The 19,876-nt window shown below is 46.0% G+C and overlaps 1 protein-coding gene across 1 annotated transcript in view; it reads left to right on the plus strand.

Annotated features, from left to right (window-relative positions):
• Positions 1–19,876, plus strand: part of DHCR7 (7-dehydrocholesterol reductase) — a 256,158-nt gene that overhangs the window by 130,197 nt on the left and 106,085 nt on the right. The window contains exon 4 of the mRNA XM_069623455.1: positions 2,331–2,421. Coding sequence (XP_069479556.1) covers positions 2,331–2,421 — 91 coding nt within the window. The remainder of the gene's footprint in view (positions 1–2,330; positions 2,422–19,876) is intronic.

Here is a 19,876-nt window from a genome sequence, read left to right on the forward strand (position 1 = left end):
GCTAATTATGAAGTTAAACCGGACCTGTTCTTGAAAGCCAAGAGATTTGAACTGGTTATATTTTGGAAGCTGAGAGAGCTAACTTCTTGGGCTAGGGCACCCCGAGACTTTGTGAACTGTGGGTAATTCCTGGAGAAGGGAACTCTGAGACCTTTTGAAGCTGGAAGAGCTGACCTCTTGGCGAAGAGAACCCTGAGGCCTTTTCTTTTTTACTGTTTTGAACTTGTGGAAGGGGAAGCTAGAAAGTAAGCCAAGAGCTGGAAGAAGCTCTGAACTTTATTTGGAACACTGTTTCCTTTGTTGCTGACATCCCTGCACACAAGAATACTAAGGATTTACACAGACAAATGAGGGGTTTTCAATGGGGATATGCTAACATACACAGGCAAACGAGATTCATCCATGGGGAGATGACTGAACTACACGGGCAAACAAAGGATTCTTAAATGGGGTGATGACTTAAATGCACTGGCAATTGGGGTTTTCAATGAGGGAAATATTGGATGCAATGCTACAAGAATGAAGGGCTTATACCATGTAGGGCTGGGGTTATTGCTACTTACATAGCAAGCCTTTGTTAAAGGTTCAGGAAAGCCAGCTGCATCTCAGGACACTCTGGAAAAATAAGGCAGCGGTCTGGTCACTGCACTCTCAAAGATGGTAAGTTTCAGCAGCCTTCTCTACGTCCTCCTTTTTCTGTCTCCCCGGTTTTTGTGTCTGTCCTAGTACAGTCCCCCATACCCCCTTATATATCAGAAATGACATCACCAATTTTACAATCTAAGGGAAGTACCCTGCAATAATCCCTGCCACTAGGATTGGACAGTTACCCTCTCTCTGTCCCCAGTCAGGATTTGTTTAAGGGTTTGGAGCAACATCTGTCTTTTCCCATTTGTCATCATCCTTTGTTCTCCTTTCAACTTTTTGCCAAAAACTAGTTATGTATCACAACTTCATAATTGGACTAGCAACTGCCATATGAAACATATTTTCTGTTTTAGCTGATCATGGGGAATTAGATAATCCGACCACCAAATTAGTACGATGTAGCATGGCCATGTGTGACATTTCTTTCGTTTTCATAGAACTCGCAACAGTTATGAAGATGTACGTTTTTCAGCATATCCCTAATTTAATTTTCCACCTTTTCACCAACTCTCACATTTGTAACATGTTCAGATCGGCCAGAAACATAGTCTAACTGTCCATTACAGTACCCAGAGTCACAGGTAGATGCATTTTATATCCCCATAACCTCCTGGAAATTACATGAAAGATGGTATAAAAATGAAATCAATACACAGTATGGTTGCTGCGCAAAATGCCTAAAATGAAAATTGTCCTTTAAATTATTTGTGAGTGTTCCTGTTTAGCAAATGGGATGGCTGCTTCATCCCAGCACTGCCATCTGTCTCCCTGGGCCAGCCTGTGACCAGAGGTTTTTATGAGTCTCTTTGAAGTTAGGGTATGCTCTTTGAAATGGGTGCAACAAGGATTCACACCTTTTAGTCATGCTCCAGCCAAGGATGGCTTTCTCTTGAAGTCCCTGCTTTCCTAGTCAGCAGGTCTGGAGCATACTGAATTTTCACGCCTTTAGCAGCACCAAATTGTATTGTAGGGTTATTAGATGTGAGATGCGACATCCAGGCTGGAGTGGGGCTTTCCTTTGTGAAGATTTGCCCTCAGCCCAGAACAGGGTTTTCAAATGTCATTGGAGTTTTTTGGGTGAAACATAATATACATTGCTTTGGTCAGCCCACACATCAGGTTTTGCTTTCCTGACATTTTTCTGTGAGCAGTGCCCTTTTCCCATTTTTGCTTTTTAAAGCCGTTTTTATATGCAAACACATGTGCAGACCGTTTTTGCTTTCAATGTTTAAAAATCCTGTTTTCCATGTCACGGGATTCTTTGATTCCTCCTTCTTTTGTGAATTAAACTGCTGCTTGTCCATTGATAATGATAGGTCGGCCCCTTTCCACAAGGCTCTTTAACTTCACATCGAAAACAGAAGCAAAAGCCAGTCTGTTTTTGTTGCAGGGTTTAAATGCCTGCTATTCAAATGAAAGGGACTTCTGTTAGCGGTCTTTACATGTACCCCACAGTATAGGTTTTGGACACAGGCAGACTTTTGTATTGAATTTACTAACACAGACTATGCTTAGTTTCTTTAGGTAAGGAAATCCCACCTTAGCCTAGGGTAAATTAGGCCTTTCTCAATCCTGACTATAAGAAAAATAAACAATTCCTTCTAAAATGTAATCTGTTGCCTGTGTCTACTTCATGATGCCTTGACACCTATAAAAAATAATTCATATTTTTTCTCTCCTAGGTTTTTCTATACATGTTCATTCCAGATCTATGCCACAAGTTTTTGCCTGGATACATTGGAGGAGTACAAGAAGGAGCCCGAACTCCAGCTGGTAATTTTAATTATGCCTAATAAAATAGGAAAGATAGGATTTCGGTTTCTTGAAGAAACGTTTGGGGGAAGGAAGGATAGCTCAGGGACAACGCGTTTGTCTTGGAAGCAAGACAACGCAGCACAACACAGGTTTGAATCACAATCCCATGCTTAGAAACCACTTGTTGGTATTAAGCGCGTTGTAAAAGAACAATTATAATTGAGCATCAATTGGGATATTTAGAAAGGTGAAAGACAGGATACTCATTTGATTGTTTTAGTCCTACCAATCACTTATGATCTGTCTTGTTTGACCGTGTTTGTTTGCCTCTGCCAGTCACTTTATACAACTGAAATGCTTTGGGTCTCTTGCATTGTGTTTATTCTTACCTTAACCATGTGTTCCTGACGGTAGGCTTAAGTCTTCCATGCCTCACTATTTTTTTGTTAAAAATTAGATTTCCATTTATTTTGTGACATTTAGGTGAACATACATGTTAAGAAACGGTAATACCGACAGGATGGGATGTTCTCTGGAGCAACATAGAATTCAACAGTACATAAGGACAACCATGCCCATATAGTCTGACATTGGTAAACTTGCATTTCCACCCTTTTTTCATTTAACCCTACGTCCAAACCCCCTCACATCTGATGAACATTCTTAAAGAATATATGCATGTTGGTATGCTTTTCATCCTAATTCAGTTGTACCATTTTTTGAATACATATGTTTCTACAAAATGATTATGCATCTTTAGAAATGTTTCTACTTGATATTGGAATTTGCTTTATTTTCAACAACACATTACATTTTTGTTTCACTGATAAACCTATACCCTGTCCTCCAGCACCCAGTCTCTAACCTTTTCCCCAAACCAATTATTCTTATGTATGGCATTGAGTGGGCAGGCATGCCTGGGGCCCTCTACAACACAATACAGTGAACTGAATCACCGGCCACTGCTCCCAGTATTAATGGGCCCCTTTTTTATATATCTTTTGATAGGGGTGGGACTGGTTCTGTGCGCTCACAAATGTAGCAGGTAGGAGAACTATGAGACGGAGAGAAACATATGCTGATTAGTAAAGAAGTTAGTATGAGTAACTCAGGCTTACCCATGGCTTAAACATGGAGAGGGCAATGTAAGGAAGGCATGGTATCAAACTGTAAGACAGATACAAGTGATCACAGTTCATGGGTGTTGAACATTCAACTGGGTTGATTAAACGCCTATCTAACCCTAAATCTAAAGATGGTGAGACTTCTAAGCACTATAATTCAAACAAAGTAGAGCATCTGAGACAGCGTTTCAAAATTGCATGGTAAGATTTATTTTGCGGATTTCATACACTCGATTAGACTTTAGGTTCATCCATGACCAGTATTTCATGGAGAGTGGAGAAGTGAAGTGCCTGAATGGTACACTGTCTCATTATTTATACAAAAAAGGTGCCTGCATCAATATAGGTAATTTGTTATTCATTTGCAAAAGATAATAACGCAAATATGGTTAAACTGCATACATAACATATCTAAACCCAAGGGGGCAGGACAAATTGCATTTTCAACAGAGTTCATTTGCTATGTTAAGAATCTCTGCTTTGCTTATAGCTTCACCATCTACATTATCCCCCAATTCCCAGAACAGTGACTTATATTTGAAGTCTTAAACACAGAATCCACCTGCCCTTCATTCCTATAAAGGTCACCCTATTTGCACAACCTTTAAAAGATACCTTTTGTGCGTTTAACAAAAGTGGAAGGGCTGAACACTTTGACTCAGTGTGTAACTAACCTCTGCTTAGCGCAGTCAGTCTTTACATAGCATTTAGATAAGAGAATGGAACCATATTGGAACAGCTTTTCTTACTTTGCTGAATGGGAGGGCCTGTCCTTAATATTATTTAACCTAATTTTATCAGTGAAGGCCAGGTGGCTAGAACATGCCCTCTACACAGACCCAGTATTTTCTTGTAATGACTGACAGAAAAGCCATAAACACATTTCCGTTTTGTTTTTACTCGATGACTGACAAATGCGACCCCTTTTCGAACATTACTAAGAGAACAGGATTTTGTTCGCAAAAAGGGATTAGCTTAAGGGCTAAGCAAGATGCATATTATTATTATATTCTAACAATGGGAGCAAACTACGACCATCAAATAATAATAATGCAATCCTAGTAGAGTCTTGTCAAAATAAAGGAAAGGTGTTCAAGAAATGATATGTCAGGATATTTGAGCCATTGGCTCCCCTTTCCCACGTTTTCAGCATGGGACAAGGCAGCACACTCGAGCATAGCACACACTCTGGCTTCTCTGGCACGAGGATGCAGTACAAAACAACGGCATCAGGGCCTTCTGTGCCAAAGTCTCTGTCATTCAAAGTTTCTTATTTCAGAAGGCCTGGTGTGACAAACTGTTACTGTTCAGCCCCCTCTGCCGGGCTCAGACCCACTTCTCTCAGGATTTTCACTAGCACAATTTCTCGGGTGATTTACTGTTAACCCCTCCCCCCCACAAATCCCCCTCAGCTGGGATCAGACCCACTTTCATACAATGTACTTAATTGATCTCCCTCATTTGGGCTCAGACAATTTCATCTCATTTTCCAATACTTTCCTTTTCCAATTCTTTCCTTTTCTTCGATTCACAAAATCTTTCTCTTTACAATTCTTTAATTTTCTTGACAATTCTTTCCTTTCACTTCCACCTCCGTTCGACTGGATACCTTACAGAGACCTTTGGTCGAGCACACACGTGTGCAGGACCACTCTGTCAACGATATTGTATTTCTTTCAAAGTTCAAACATTCATCAGCAGTTCAACTTCACTCCCGTCTTTCATCACACAATGTTCATACCAGCGCTTGGTATACAATGTTGCTGCTTCAACTTGGCTTCAACACAGACCGGTCTCGTATTGGTCTCCCCAACTCGCCGGCTGTGTTGATTCTTCTGTCGCTACTTCGTTCTTGGAGCCAAGGACGGTACTGCGGCGCATGCTGCTTCTCCCAAACTCGATTAGTCATGTAGGAGGAGCGCGGCTACCTCTGACACGCAATGCAGGATTCTTCAGACTTTTCTCCGGGCCTTAAACTGTCCAATCGCTGGGTCACTTGATCATAGCGGTTTCTTTCCAGAAAGGTCAAGGGAATTTCCCTCCTTGCAAGCCCATCATGGTTCACCGTCTTTCGTCACTCATTCAGCTGCCGTTTTCGAGACTGCTGTTTCCTAGTGTGCTTTTCCTCGCTCAGAGTGCGCTTTCGTGGTCCGCCTTTTGTCCGTGTGGGGAAGCTTAATGGAAGTCAGGTGTGAGTGTCGGTCAGTAACTGCCTGACCTCGCCTGACCATTGTATTGGGTCACGTCATGTATACTGCTCGTGTGTTACTCTGTTTTCTCCCAGAGCGGCCTGTCCGTGTGAATGTGTTTGTGTGGGAAAAGGGTGCAAGGGGTTTAGAGTCCTTCCGTACTGGTCCACCCCCAGGAACTGGATCCAAAAGTGTTGGCCATGTCTTGGCCACCTGGATAATGACACAGGTTCAGAGAGAGAAAACCTGTGTTTGCAAGAAAGCCCAAAGAGCGGAGAAACACAAAAAAAGTGCCAGGTGTTATCGGTTGCCTGACTTGTAATGGGTAGACTGTGTGGTCCAATCACTGCACCTAGACCGAGTGACCCCCTTCTTGAAAAGAGACAAGGAAAGCAAAGATAAAGAAGCTGTGTTTTCTAATAGGTTGCTAATTACTTTGAGTAACTCTGATTTACATCTGACTAAGTTAGAGTGACGTCTTTGTGAATTGGACTTGTTTCATCCTAATTTTTGCACTTGCTTTATTTTCAACAAGTCAGAGCTGCGCAGGGTAACTCATAGCAATTTATATCATGGATGGCACTTGCAGTTACTCATGGTAACTACTCTTAATAAATTACATTTGAAATCCTGTTTACAAGTCAGGACTATACAAAATAATCTGAAAATATTCTCCAGTATACTTATGAGTGCATTAATCCCTCCCCAAATATCTCATGGAAAGTACAGATCTGTTTTGTGAGTCATTGTAAAGGGTGCAGCGTTGTGAGTCAGAATGGTCACTCATCAGCTCATGACTGTTGTCAATGATATGACTCTGCTGTCACAGCCCAATTCTTGACACATTTTCTTTTTGAATTGTTCACTACATAGGAACGGGCCATTTCTGTGAAAAGTCTCCCCCGAAAAGAAGGTGGATGAAGGGATGCAGGAGTGCCTCTTCATCCATACTTGTGGCCTACTTTCTGTGGGAGCAAGGGGATTCCCTGTGTCTCTCTCCCTAAAAGTGCCTGAATCCTTGTGGTTCCCCAGAAAAAAAAGCTCAGAATACTATCTGAGCCTTTTCACCTGTGACCACTGCCACCATAATACCATTTTGGTCATACTGATGGTGACAAGGGGTTTAAGTGGATTTACATGGCATTCACCAAAATGCAAACTTGGTCACCTGTCGGATGTTGGTCAGTGTGAATGGACAGAAACTTCCATGTTGCCGGGCTGTCCGGGATGTGCAGAAAAGGTAGGTGACGGGCAAACAGGGCAATGTGGCCTCATGCAAGCAAATATATACAGCCACTACCATTATGAAACCACCCACACTTTACAATTATTGTGTTTAATGAACTGCACTTTATCATTACTGTGGCAAGCCAGTGCACCCACTGACAATCACCTAACAACTTTGTTATTCAAACCATCTTTCTGTGTCCCTCCCTCTCTCACTCTCTCTTTCTCTCTTGCCCTCTCTCCCTCTTGCTCTGTCCCTCTTTCTCTAATGGCCGCTAGCTCCTTCTCTCATTCTCCACTTCTCTTACTGCCTCTTTCTTGCTCTTCCTTTCTCTCACTGTATATCAAGTACTCCCTTGCTGTCTCTATCTCTCTCGCTCGCTTTCTTCCTGCTCTCATTTTCTCGAACATTTCATTTGCATTTGTACACGCTGCAGGCATGATTCTTGGTAGATTTTAGCATTTCAATCTATTAATAAAGTGGCAGTTATGAAAAGCCTACAGATCTGTATCTATTTAAATGTTTGTGTAGCACATTGGCCAAAGGAAAGTGCCAGGAACTCAGATCAAGTACCTAGCTGTGCTTTGCAGGGATCTCCGGTTCCCCATGTCTGGCACGAGAAGCTCATCCAGTTTTGTTTTTTGTTTGGCTACTTAAATTAATCAAAAATGTCTGTCTCAAAAACATAAATTGCTATCTATCTTAATATCTGTGTTGCAACATCAAACAATCCCCAACCCAAACTTCTAGTGGACCTCACACAATAAGGTTAAGAGGAAATTTTTTCTCTGAGGAAATAAATATCCCAACGAAAGATGCTGGAAAACACGTCGAATGGGGCAGGAGGAAGATCAGAGGGGATACAGGGAGCAGCACTGAGGTTAAAAGCCTTTATGAAAGAGACCTAGTTGATCCAATTAATATATGGCAGTTCAGTACAAAGTTTACAAGTCACACAATTCTTAAACATGATTAAAGACCTTAAATAATTCAGTCAATGTCCACATCTGGTTTCTGTTTCATCTTCCAGAGACAGAAGAGATTTCTTTTAGGGAATAAGGGCCTCATTACGGGTTTGGTGGTGCAGTACATTTTTGGCGGTAATTCTGTTACCGCCAACTTTGCCGCATGGTAGGGCAGAATTACATTTTTGGAGGTTTCACAGTCCTCGCAGCTGCGGCTGGTGTGAAGTCTGTGGTCTTCACAAGTGTTCCTCCATATAGAGATGGTAAGACATTTGATGCCATGTCCAAAAAATGTTTTTGCCTTTGGGAGCATGGCTCTCAAGACCATTAAAGCAGTGTGTGCCCTAGCTTGTTAAGCTGCAAGCAAAGGAGGGATGCCAGTTGTCAGCGTGCAGAGCTCTGAGGGGAGTTCATACACACTAAGCCAGGTAAGAGCGGGGAAGGTCAAAGATGGGAGTGCAGGAGTAAAAAAAAAGAGTCCACAAGAGGATGGACTAATGGGGGTGAACTCAAGTGAGGGGTAAAGGAGGGAAAGAGAATGAGGGAAAGAGACGGATGCAACAGAATGGAAACAAAGGACAAAACCCCAACAAACATAGATTCAGGGAGGAACCCCAAACTACACAGAAGAGGGAGCCATGTGGAACGTCCTCCCAAGAAATTGCAATGGCGGCAAGGTATAGGTAACTACAGAGCCAAACAGCAAGCAAGAAAATGTTTCCAAATGTCAATTTCTTGTAATCATTGCCATAACTGCTATTTCTAGTTCTGTTTACCCAGAAGTAGTGCTCACAGCTACCTTTTTCCATCCTGCCAACCATATTTAAGTGTAGGCTATGCATCCTTGTTAATGGAGATTTGCTTCTCCACATTCCCTGTTTATACTTAGGTTATGTACTCTACATTTTTCTGGATATCCTGACAACATGTAAGGAGGTTGCACATTCTCACAAATAAAAACAGTGGTGGTTCTGACAGATTACCCTAAATAAATATGAGAAACATACAGGAAAGTCAGGTGAAATAAAAGAGAACACTGCTGCTTGCCTGAGAATGAGATGGGGGAGGCTACACAGAGACAATATTGACTAAATATGAATGTTTCTTTGCTGGTTGTTAGCTGGGTCCGGGCTCTATTCACAATACAGCTCACACAATCAGTAGCCAGTGACAATAATAACAAGGAGATACTATTTCATGACAAAACATTCATGTCATATTCTCGGAATGCTCCATCCAGCACTTGCTTTCAATTATGCTGTGACTGGAGTTAAAATGACAAATTCAACAAGTACAACGACACGTTGAAGTCCCTTTTTGGATGTTATTATCAGCATGTTCGGTTGGGGATGTTTTACTGTGATGATTGTTATAAGGCCAGCACTCTGGCCTTGTCTGGAGCAGGTCAGGATCCCTCTCTACAGGAGTTGAGTGATGGGTCCTGTAAGCAAGGCATGGAATCACAGTAAGACAGACACAAGAGATCACAGATCAATGGTGTTTATTAAACTGTAAAATTAGTGAGATAAACAAATCTAAACCTAAATCTAAGATGGGAGCAAGCTACGACCATCAAAAATTAAACAGTCCTGTTCACAAGAAAGAAAGAAGTGTTCACAAAATGATATATGTTATAGCTGGGGTCTCCCTTCCACACGTTTTTAGCATGGGACAAGGCGGGATTTTCAATCACAGCACACTCCTGTACTTCACCAGCACAAACCTACAGTACATTTTCTCAGTATCAGGGCCTTCTGTGCCCAAGTCTCTTCTAATGCAAAGTTTCTTGCTTCAGAGGGCCTAATACACCAAAACAACAAAAACAAAAGTTAATTCTATTAACCTTTACGTCTGGTGATTGCCCTTCAACGTTGGATCCCCTCAGCCGGCTCTGATCCTTCTCTCAATCGTCTGCCTCCCTCAGTCAGGCTTAGACCAACCACTCATTCTGGACATCCCTCATTCGGGTTCATACTTGCCATCACAATGTTGCTCACTTTTGAACAGAAAGTCCTTCTAGACCCCTTAGGTTCCTCCCTTCACCTGAGTCCGGGTCTCAGTCCTCAGTCAGGCTTTCTCTAAAGCCCCATGTCAGGCTGCGTACACTTGTAATACTCTTTAAACAACCCCTTCGGTTAAGTGAGTTTCCCCTCATCTGGGCTCAGACCTCCCAAAACACTAGGCAATCTTTAAACAGAGACTTCCGAAGGGCGATCTCGCCTCGCTGGGCCACTCCTGTTAGCCTGAGGCAATTTGCACACCGCTTTCCCTCAGCCGGGTGCAAATGCCTGTTTCATAATATGCAAAGTTCTGCAATGTGTCAAGGACTTTTGATTGTACAAGGGATTTGTCTTGACCCTTGTATGGTGTTTATTAGCGAGAGAATGATGAGAGTGTTCTCTCCATCGGCAGCTGCTGACCCGACCCCTATTCTGTGTGGTGTTCCTCAGGGCTCTTGTGTCTCGCCAACACTCTACAATATCTTCACCAAGCCTTTGTTCGATGATCTGGACCTTTTGGGTGTCACCTACACAAATTATGGAGACGACACTCAGATTCTCCTCCCGCTTTCTGGGGATCATAGTAAGGACACAGAGTTGGTGAACAAGGTATATCTTATCATCCAAGCATGGATGGCCACTCATGGCCTTTGCTTGAACGATGATAAGACTTTGTTGATTCTGGGTTCACAGGCCAATATCAAAAAACTAGGACAGGAGTTTGCTTCATTCAATATCGATGGGAATCCCATTAAAGTCTCCAAGGAGGTAAAAACCCTTGGCTTCTATCTGAATTCCACACTGTCTTTTGACAAACAGATAAAAACCTTAAACTCATCCACGTCCTACACTTGCAAATTGCTAAGAGCAGGCAAACCCTTCCTCACGGATGATAGTTGTCTGATTCTGGCCAGAGCTCTAATACTCTCCAGAATCGACTATTGTAATGCCCTTTACAGTGGGGCTAACAAAACTACCATCCGGAAGCTCCAGATACTACAAAATAATGCCTTAAGAGCAGCTCTAGGTACTAATAAAAGAACCCATATTTCTTGCCTCAGACGCCAACATAAATGGTTATCCACAGATAACAAAATTCAGCTCAAGACGCTGTGCCTGACCCACAAAGCCCTTAATAATGCTGCCCCCAGTTACCTTTCAGATAAATTCCAAAGAAGAACCTCTATTAGACTAACTAGAGCTGGCAATACCAATTGTCTGACTATAACTAGATATAGGCTCACTACTATTGGTGGTAATAGTTTCCCTGTAAAGGCAGGGAAACTATGGAACACAATTCCTTAAGACCTGTGCAGGGACCAACCTTTCCCATCCTTCAGGAAAAATGTTATCAAACATATTATCTCGACCGATTCATAGTCTCCCACCCTTAGTCCTTTCACTTACTATCCTCGCGTAACTGCATGGTACCTTTGAATCACATGTGGAATCTGCTCCACCTGTGAGTCTAACTGCTACATGGTAGTGGAACATATTGTAATCTGTATATCTGAACTTTGCTCACTGTCGGAACTTATGTGTCTCTACTGTACCCCGAGTCCAAGGGCTCCATAGTGGGACTCTTCCGTAACATTATATATTACTGTAACTATATAACCACTATATGTGCCTTCTGAACTATGCGTTGTAGCTACTGTATTTACTATTATATTTGCATATCTTTGTATATTGTATAACTCTGTATATTGTATAACTATGTAAGCCTTGCATCTTCATAATGTTGCGCCCTATTACCTCCGGGTCTGGAGCGCGTAATTAAGTGAATAAACAAACAAACCACGTTAACACATTATACCAGCCTTTTCTATGGCCTCTTGGTACTTATAGTTTTCTTTAGGTAAGTCACAATGTTCAGTACAGTCTCTTTGCTCAGGAGAAGGGTACCAGCCAGAGACCTTTGACTGAGCGCCCACATGCCGCAGGGCCACTCTGACTCTGGTACCAAGTTTGTTCATAAAAGACCTTTTGTCTATTTATCTTCTTAATGTTGCCACTGCAACCTTGAGCTAAACACAGTCTGTGTGACTAGCTGGTTCTTCCAACTCACCAGCTGTGCTGAACTTGTTGGTGGTTCCTTTGCTGCGGGAGTCAAGGACGGTACCACGATGGCAACCATCTCTGGCTATCAGTGCGGGAAGGTGCCACGTACCGCTGACATCCGTTAAACCATTTGCCAGCTGCGATTCCTGGCCTTATTTTGCTTTCATCGGAGGCTTTGCGGGTCTGGCTTAAAAAGCGCAAGGGCAACTCCCTCCTTGACGTCCTTTTAGGTCTCGCCGCCTTTCTTCTCCGATTAAACTGCCATCCTGGAATGGCTGCTTCCTCGTGCGTTAGGCCTTGCTCGGAGGGTGCTCTTGCTCTGTCTTTTATAGGGAAAGGGTAGTCGGATGTGTGTAGTTGTCAGTAATTGCCTGACTCTGCCTGGCCCTTGTGTAGGGACGTGTCCGGTAAACTGCTCAGGTATTAGTCAGTTGTTGTTCACGTTGTAAGAGAGTGCTCGTGTTGCAAGTGGGGGTAGAGTTTTTAAGTATCCTACTGGGCACGATGGGGAAAAGGTGCCACAAGGAAGGGGATACTACATCTCAACCCTCAGTGTCCCACTTCCACTCCCGAAAGACCCCCATTTAGGTGAACCTCCCGCACTGGTCCACCCCAAGGAACGATGGCTGTGCCCTGGCTACCTGGATCATATATCCCCGGGGACTAGTAAGTGAGACACCTTTAGGTTTCTCACAGTTTAGGGCCAGTTCTATCAATGATTGGTGTAGCAAAGAGAACACTTATTCCTACTTTCCACACTGTGCCAAAATGCTAGCATGCAGAACCTTATGGACAGCCATGCCTCCTAGTTCAAAACCCCACCAGTGTTTCTCCCTCTTTTTAGGAGACCCCAGAGCAAGATCTGAAAACTACTGGAAACACCAGGCAAAAGAATCTGCATCCCATGCTTCAAGCAAAGAGTTGATGATTCTGAGCCCCGACAGCCCTAAAAAGACCTGACTGCTGTCAGGCACCAGAATGGGAGGGAGGGAGATCTGCAGGGACCATGCACGGTCCCAGATGGGAGACCTGATGCAGCCATTGCTCAGCAGAGGAGGAAGAAACCGCAGCTAGAGTCGCACACCTGAGCAGGAATGAAACCCATGTTGTAAGTTTACCTGAATCTGCCAAGAAGCTTGTGCTCTCAAATAAAAAAAAACTCTATCAACAGAGACGTTGCCGCAAGCCTACTGAAATAGGTTGGGAGAACGATTCCCGTGCCACGGACTTAGAAATAAAAAATTAAAGTTACTACACCCCCATGGATATTACAAGGTGAGCCCGCAAGAATACAGTGGATGGGGCTTAGCCCCCTTTTTAAAACCTTCCCATGCACACACCCCCATCTGCCCAGGGAGGAGGGAGCAGTATAGACTGGGTAGGATAATGTAACCAATCCATAAAGGGGGAGGAGTACTTAAGAGAGCAACAGGGATCAGGAAGTGTGGGATATTCAGGTGAGGTCAATATCGGAGGTGGAGGTGGCCCAAGCGATCAGCAGGAAAAAGGAGGGAGTGGCAGTGTTTGGAGGGGAGTTATGGAGCAGGTGAGGTGTTGGCCTGGGGGTGATATTGGGTCTGCAGTATGAGTGTGTGTGGGACAAGTGTGAAGTGAGGGTATTGTAAGGTGTGACTGTGAGAAGATTGGTACAGGGTGAAAGTAAGGTGACTGATTAGTTGTGCACGAGGAACTACTGTGGGAGTGTGGAGTAGTGGTGTGGACGGCGGAATAGTGGTGTGGATGGTGGAATAGAGGAGTGGACGGTGGAGTTGACAGCAGAGTATTAAGGAGGGCAGTAGAAGGAGTAGGAGAGCATCATTGGTAGGAGTAGAGTTGTACTGGGCGAGTAGTAGTGAGAGGTGGAGTAGTGAAGTGGTAGGAGGAGAAGTAACATCCGAAGGTGGAGTCGAGAACTAGGAGTGTAACATTGAAGGGACAGAGGATCGTTTGGAGGAGGTAGAGAGGTGTGAGATAGTGAGAGTTGAGAGGGAGAGGTGTGGGTGAGCATGATTGAATCAGCCTGAGTCTGACAGAGTAAGTGAAAGACACAATCCCAATCCCCAAAGACGACAAACAATTGGATAGGATAGGGACAGATATAGACCCTAAGGGAGTCAGATAGCTAGCACATAGGGAGAAAATAGTTGGCCTGAGTCAGTGATCAGACAGTATGGGTCACAGATCAATAGCAGTAACCTGGCGATACAGATGCCTGAGTTAGGAAGGGATTCCAAGGGAGTCAAGAGAGAGGAATTGCCCTAGGGCCCCCAAAATATTAATAATCACCCCTAGACTAGTCTTGAGTGTCACGAGTACTGGAGACATCTGTATTATTGCCACATTATTGCCATTCGTATATTGCAGCTGTCGATATTGTTGTTCGATATGTGGGGATGTTTATGTTGGAGATATTTTCACATAGCTCATCGTCTTTACACTTGATACTCTAGGCTTGTACTGAATTTATTGGGTGTCCTAATCTACTTTTTTGTTGTGTATGGCAATTCCTTAGTTTTGCTTAAACTCGGTCTATATTTTAGTTTAGTTTTGGTCCCCACCATCCATGACTAGAGAACTACACACTTCCACTAGGTGCTAAATGTGCACTCGCACCTAGCCACTGGCTAGTGATATTTGACTTTTGGCGAGTAAGACATGGGGCCTCATTGCCGCAATTCTCCGCCGAGTGGAAATAGAGTTACTGCTAAGTCGTGGGATGGTATTAGCGCCACATCACAACTTGGCGTGAAGGGGCTCCCGACTCCGGCGGTGACACTATTAGCGCCTGGCAGAAACTGTGCCAAAATAAGGGTTACTGCTGAAAAATTGGCACTGATAGCGCTACCGCTATTGGTACAGGTGGGAATTGCCTCATCACCGGAACGGGAAGCATTGCGGCGCCCATTTTGAAAAACACAATCCATGGACGCAGGAGGTGAGTCAACCCCGACCCCAAATCAAGTGCATGCACAATAAGAAAGCCCAGCATAAGATGCCCCAGCGGACAGGGACACTTGTCAGCAGACCCAGAATTCAGCCACCCTCCACAGCAGCCACGGGACAGGGCACCAAGGGTTCACCTTAGCGTAAAAGCATCGGGAAGGGTGGCAAGTAACCTAACCAAATGCCTTGGACACCACACTCCCACTGACGCGCCCTGTGCCAGCGGGATTGAGTTGCGTGAGTGACCACAACACTGTGCAGCAGTCACACCAGCATGTTGCGGGCCCAGTTGGCCGGCCCCATGTTGGCATGGCAGACAAGCCACAGAGAAGTACACGTCCCCCACACCAACATGTATTCAGCTTGCCAATCACTGCACCACAGTGCAGCCTTGATGGCTGCACAGCAGTGCCCCCTAGAGCCATGCCAGTGCCATGGACTAAGCCACCACCCCCACCATGTGAGTGCCACCTGGGGAGGGGATGTGGAGGCATGAAGGACTACAAGCATACATGCCATATGCAGCTGCCCCAGCATGGACACCCTGCCCTCCGCACAAAGGCCAAAGACCAGCTGGCCATGTGTCACACACTCATTGCTACAAGCACCCCCATAATGCTGGGTCCACATGCAATCTCCCCTGACCAACCATGCCCATTTGCCCATATGTGTGGGGTCCCACTCTGTACCATAGTAAATGTCTTGCATGCCAACACACGTGGGGGAACCATAACTGACAACATTTCCTATGTCCTCTACAGGCACTCACGCATCACCAGAGGCATCGGAGTAGGAGGAGCTTGCAGGCCCATCTGGGAGCGGCGCACACAGGCCCTCAAGGTCCGACACCACCACCACCGCACAAAGGCCCAGTCAGGCCAAACCGACACAGCAGGGCCAAGCGAACGTCCACTACACAGGCCACCAAGACAGCGCAAGGCACATTGCACCCACTCCTGCAGCTGGAAGCTCGAACACAGAGGCCACGCATGCTTGCAGTGCGACTGTATAGTCACAGGAGGACACCAGCTGGTGTCACCGCCTATAGAAGGGCCACAGACCTCGGAGAGCCTCCACACCGCCAGTGTCCACAGACCCTGGAAAGCCTTCCATGCCGCCAGCATCCACAGACACAAGGCAGCCCTTGCTGCCTCCGGCGTGGTCAGACACCCCCTTATGGCACGTCTGATTTCAGCCCAGGGCCAGTGCACAACTCCTCTCCCATACGCCACACACCACCAAGCAGCACTGTGCTGCAGAGGCTGGAAGAGATGGAGCGCAGATGGAGGAAGATGGAGGCAATAGGGTGCACACACCAAACACCTGCAGGCAATCCATGACTGCCTACAAGGCGCCACCCGCAGGTTTGTGGGGAACATGGTGAGGAGCCGGACAGAGGCAGCTGCATGTATGGCCACCCTGATGGTGTACAGGCAGAGGGTCAGGGAGATGTCAGAAGGTGTCTCTGCACTCGCTGAGGCCATTCGCCAGGGCATCGAATTGACACGCCATCAGCTCCGAGGGCCAGGCTCCGTCCCTTCAAGTGCTAAAACTCCCACAGAAGAGTCCCAACAGAGCACACCGAGGCGTCAGTCCCAGCGCCATCCGTGCCCAAAGTCACCGGGGGCTGGGAGGGGGAAAAGAGGCCACAGTTGTTGGCAACATCAAGACACTTTTTGCCTTGAGTTGCCATGCTGGGGAGTTGGTGGCGGGAGGGGGGATAGTGTGCTGGGGAGTTTGTGGCGGGAGCAGGTAGGTGGGATATTGTGCTGGGGAGTTGGTGGCGGGAGGGGGGATAGTGTGCTGGGGAGTTTGTGGCGGGATCAGGTAGGTGGGATATTGTGCTGGGGAGTTGGTGGCGGGAGGGGGGATAGTGTGCTGGGTAGTTGGTGGCGGAAGGGGTCAGGGGGTATAGTGTGCTGGAGAGTTGGTGGCGGGAAGGTGGTGGGGTTATAGTGTGCTGGGGAGTTGGTGGCGGGGGGAGGAGGGATAGTCAGTGTACATAGCTAGAATAAAAGAGTTGAACTACATCAATGTAAGTACATTCCTGATTGTGTCATTGTGGAGTTTATTTACAGAAGTGACAGTCACACAGTGGTGCATGCCCTGTCCCAGGGAAATGACTTAAAAGAAATTGTCAATCATTGCCTGGCGAGCCAGCCTCCCATCCCTCACGTCATCTGACGTTGCCTGCTTTGGCCACTGCCTCAGGCACTTCGTCATCATCATCTGGGGGTGGCATGTCCATGTCAGAGGGAAGGGGTACACTCTTCTTATGCAGATGATGTGTAACATGGCACACATAAGCACTATTTTTCCTCCTTTCTCTGGAACGTACATAAGGCCTCCACCTGTATGATCTAGGCAGCGAAAAAGTGCATTCAGGAGTCCAAAGGTGCACTCAATGCACACTCGGGTCCTGCTGTGTGCGTGGTTGTAGGCTATGTCATGCTGTGTTCGCCACAGGAGTCATTAGCCAAGCCAGCTGCGGGTATCCGAAGTCACCTGCATGGGGGAAGGCACAGACATTAGTCACTGTCAAATGTGTGGGGTGGACTTAGTTTCATGGCAGTGGTCATCATGTGCATGCATATGGGGCTTCAATCCCATGGCATGTGCCCGTACAATGTCTGTGCATGCTGTGCCACTTTTGTCATGGATTGTTTTGACATCACATGCTCTGTTTCATTGCAGCAGATGTGTCTGTCGGTGACATGTGTACCTGGTGGCTGTCTTGTGGCTGTGTATTGCTCTCTTTCATGTGGCTTGCTGGGTTGTCTATCAGCCTTCCCTACGCTTCTGGGGGCAGTGGGTCAGCATTGCGTGGTGGGTGTACATGGGTGTGGCTCTGGCAGTGCTGCTGTTGTGTGCTGCAATATGGAACTTTGTTATTGTTTTGGATTATGCATGATGCATTGTGGTACCTGCAGTCATGTGTGTGGGATGAATTGCTGCTGTATGTCTTCATCTGCATGTCCGTCCTGGTGTGTTCAACGTGTGCATGCTCCCTGCGCTGTACTCTTATCTTTGTTCCGTAGCTGGCCGGACACTGGTTTTGCATTTACTTGTCCTGCCATGCTTTGTGTCATTATTCACATCCCTCCGCCCCCAATTTGGTGAGGTGCTTCACACTGCATATGTGCCTGCAGTTTTACTCACCCACTACCCAGGTCTGTTGTCCTCTCTGCCTCACCATGTATCCTGGCAGTGTGCTGTTCCATAGGACCATAGAGACGTGGGTGGAACCTGGGTAGCGGGCACAACAATGGGTGATGGAGGTTGGGGTCGCAGATCATCTGCACATGGAGGGAGTGGTAGTGCTTGCAATTTTCGGTACACTGCTTTGTGGGCCTGGGGGCCACCAACGCATCGAACTGTGCTGGGGTGGTGAGCAGTGTGATGTGGTGTTGCACATGCTGCAGGAGGGTATCCAGAAACTGGGCAAGAACTGCACAGAATGTGGGCTGTGCCATGCCGTGCATCATGGCCACAGAGTGCTGGAAGGTGCCAGTACCTAGGAATTGTAATACTGACACTAGCTTGAGCAGTGGGGGCACAGCTGTACAGATGTTTATCCTTATCCCTATGTCTTCATGCATTGTACTGAGCAACTCAGCAGTGGACTCGATGTTGAGGCGGTACAGGGTCACCAACTGGGTTTCAGTGAGAGGCCATGGTGAGGGCCTGACCATGGGGATGGGTGCACGCCTTGCTTGGGTTCTTCTCGTCCTCCCCTACCACCCTCTGTCCTCCCTGTGCCCTGGAAACACACAACACAAAAGAGGGACACCAGATTATTATACACCACAGCCACACATGGTTCAGCACAAAAGGTGTAAAAAACGAAAAAGGGACCAGGTGTATTGTGCATCTGTACTGTAGACCAGAAAAAAGAAGAGCTGCACTCAAATTGAACAATATATGGGAGGAAAAAATTATATTCTAATGGATTGTGTCCCACGTATTCCTTATCTGTGATATTCCCATATCCACCTTGCTGCTTCAGAATTTGTTTTTCAGTAGAGGGCGCTGTGCGTCAATGCCTGTCGAGTCGATGTCCCTCGGAGGCCTCCGTCTCGACAACAACGTCATCACTGGTATAAGTAGTCGTGCGCAGCGTCCGTTGCTCAATTCCGTTTTTACGCACTTCGGGAAAGTAACACTCAGTACTGTGAAGAAATCGAAGAACTTTGAGGTTTTGCTTCTAAAATCCTTCAATCCTTCGATCGAGATGTCCACTTCATAGGCTCTATCTACGCCCCGATCTGGTTTAAAAAAAATGCTGAGATTGTGGGGCAAAGATGTCCTTGACAGACCCACACATGGTCTGTCTGTGGTGCCTTGCAGCAGAGCATCGATGTTCAGAATATGAGGAGTGTTTATTGATGAAGGCGAAAGCCTTAAGAGAGCGCAGAGGGATGTTGGAGAGAGGTAAGACCCAAAAATCCATTACCCCATCTAAACGTACTTCGGACGAGTCGAGACCATCGTCTCCTCGACGTAAAAAACACTCTCGTTTACAATCTTGGAGCGGAACGCACCATTCATCCGCTTCAAGGCACAGTAAAAAAAGCGTTATAGATCGCCTTCTACCTCATCCTTCAGTTCTCCGAAGAGAGTTACATGTCCCACTAAGCCTAGCTCCCCAGCTCAGTGGGAGGATTTCGGTAAAAAAAAATGCTAAAGGTGTTTGAGAACGTGGCCTTGCCCCCCTCAGAGACACCCAGAGGCGATACCCCAGGAGAAAAACCTGGTAAACATAAGAGCCATGAGTCTTCTACCTCAGCAAAACCAACTCCTCGAGAGCGTGAAAAACCCTTGAGTCGAGATAAAGTCTCTGTGACGCACAAAAAGTCATTGCCATCGAAGCTGAAGACTGCGTCATCGACGCCCTCAGCGACTCCGTCGAAGGAGAGGTCATCGATGCCTAGAACGTCAACCCCCTCGACGCTAGTCGGTTCAA

The sequence above is a fragment of the Ambystoma mexicanum genome, chromosome 11, assembly GCF_040938575.1.
Source record: "Ambystoma mexicanum isolate Mex_15411 chromosome 11, UKY_AmexF1_1, whole genome shotgun sequence".
Taxonomy (NCBI): Eukaryota; Metazoa; Chordata; class Amphibia; order Caudata; family Ambystomatidae; genus Ambystoma; species Ambystoma mexicanum.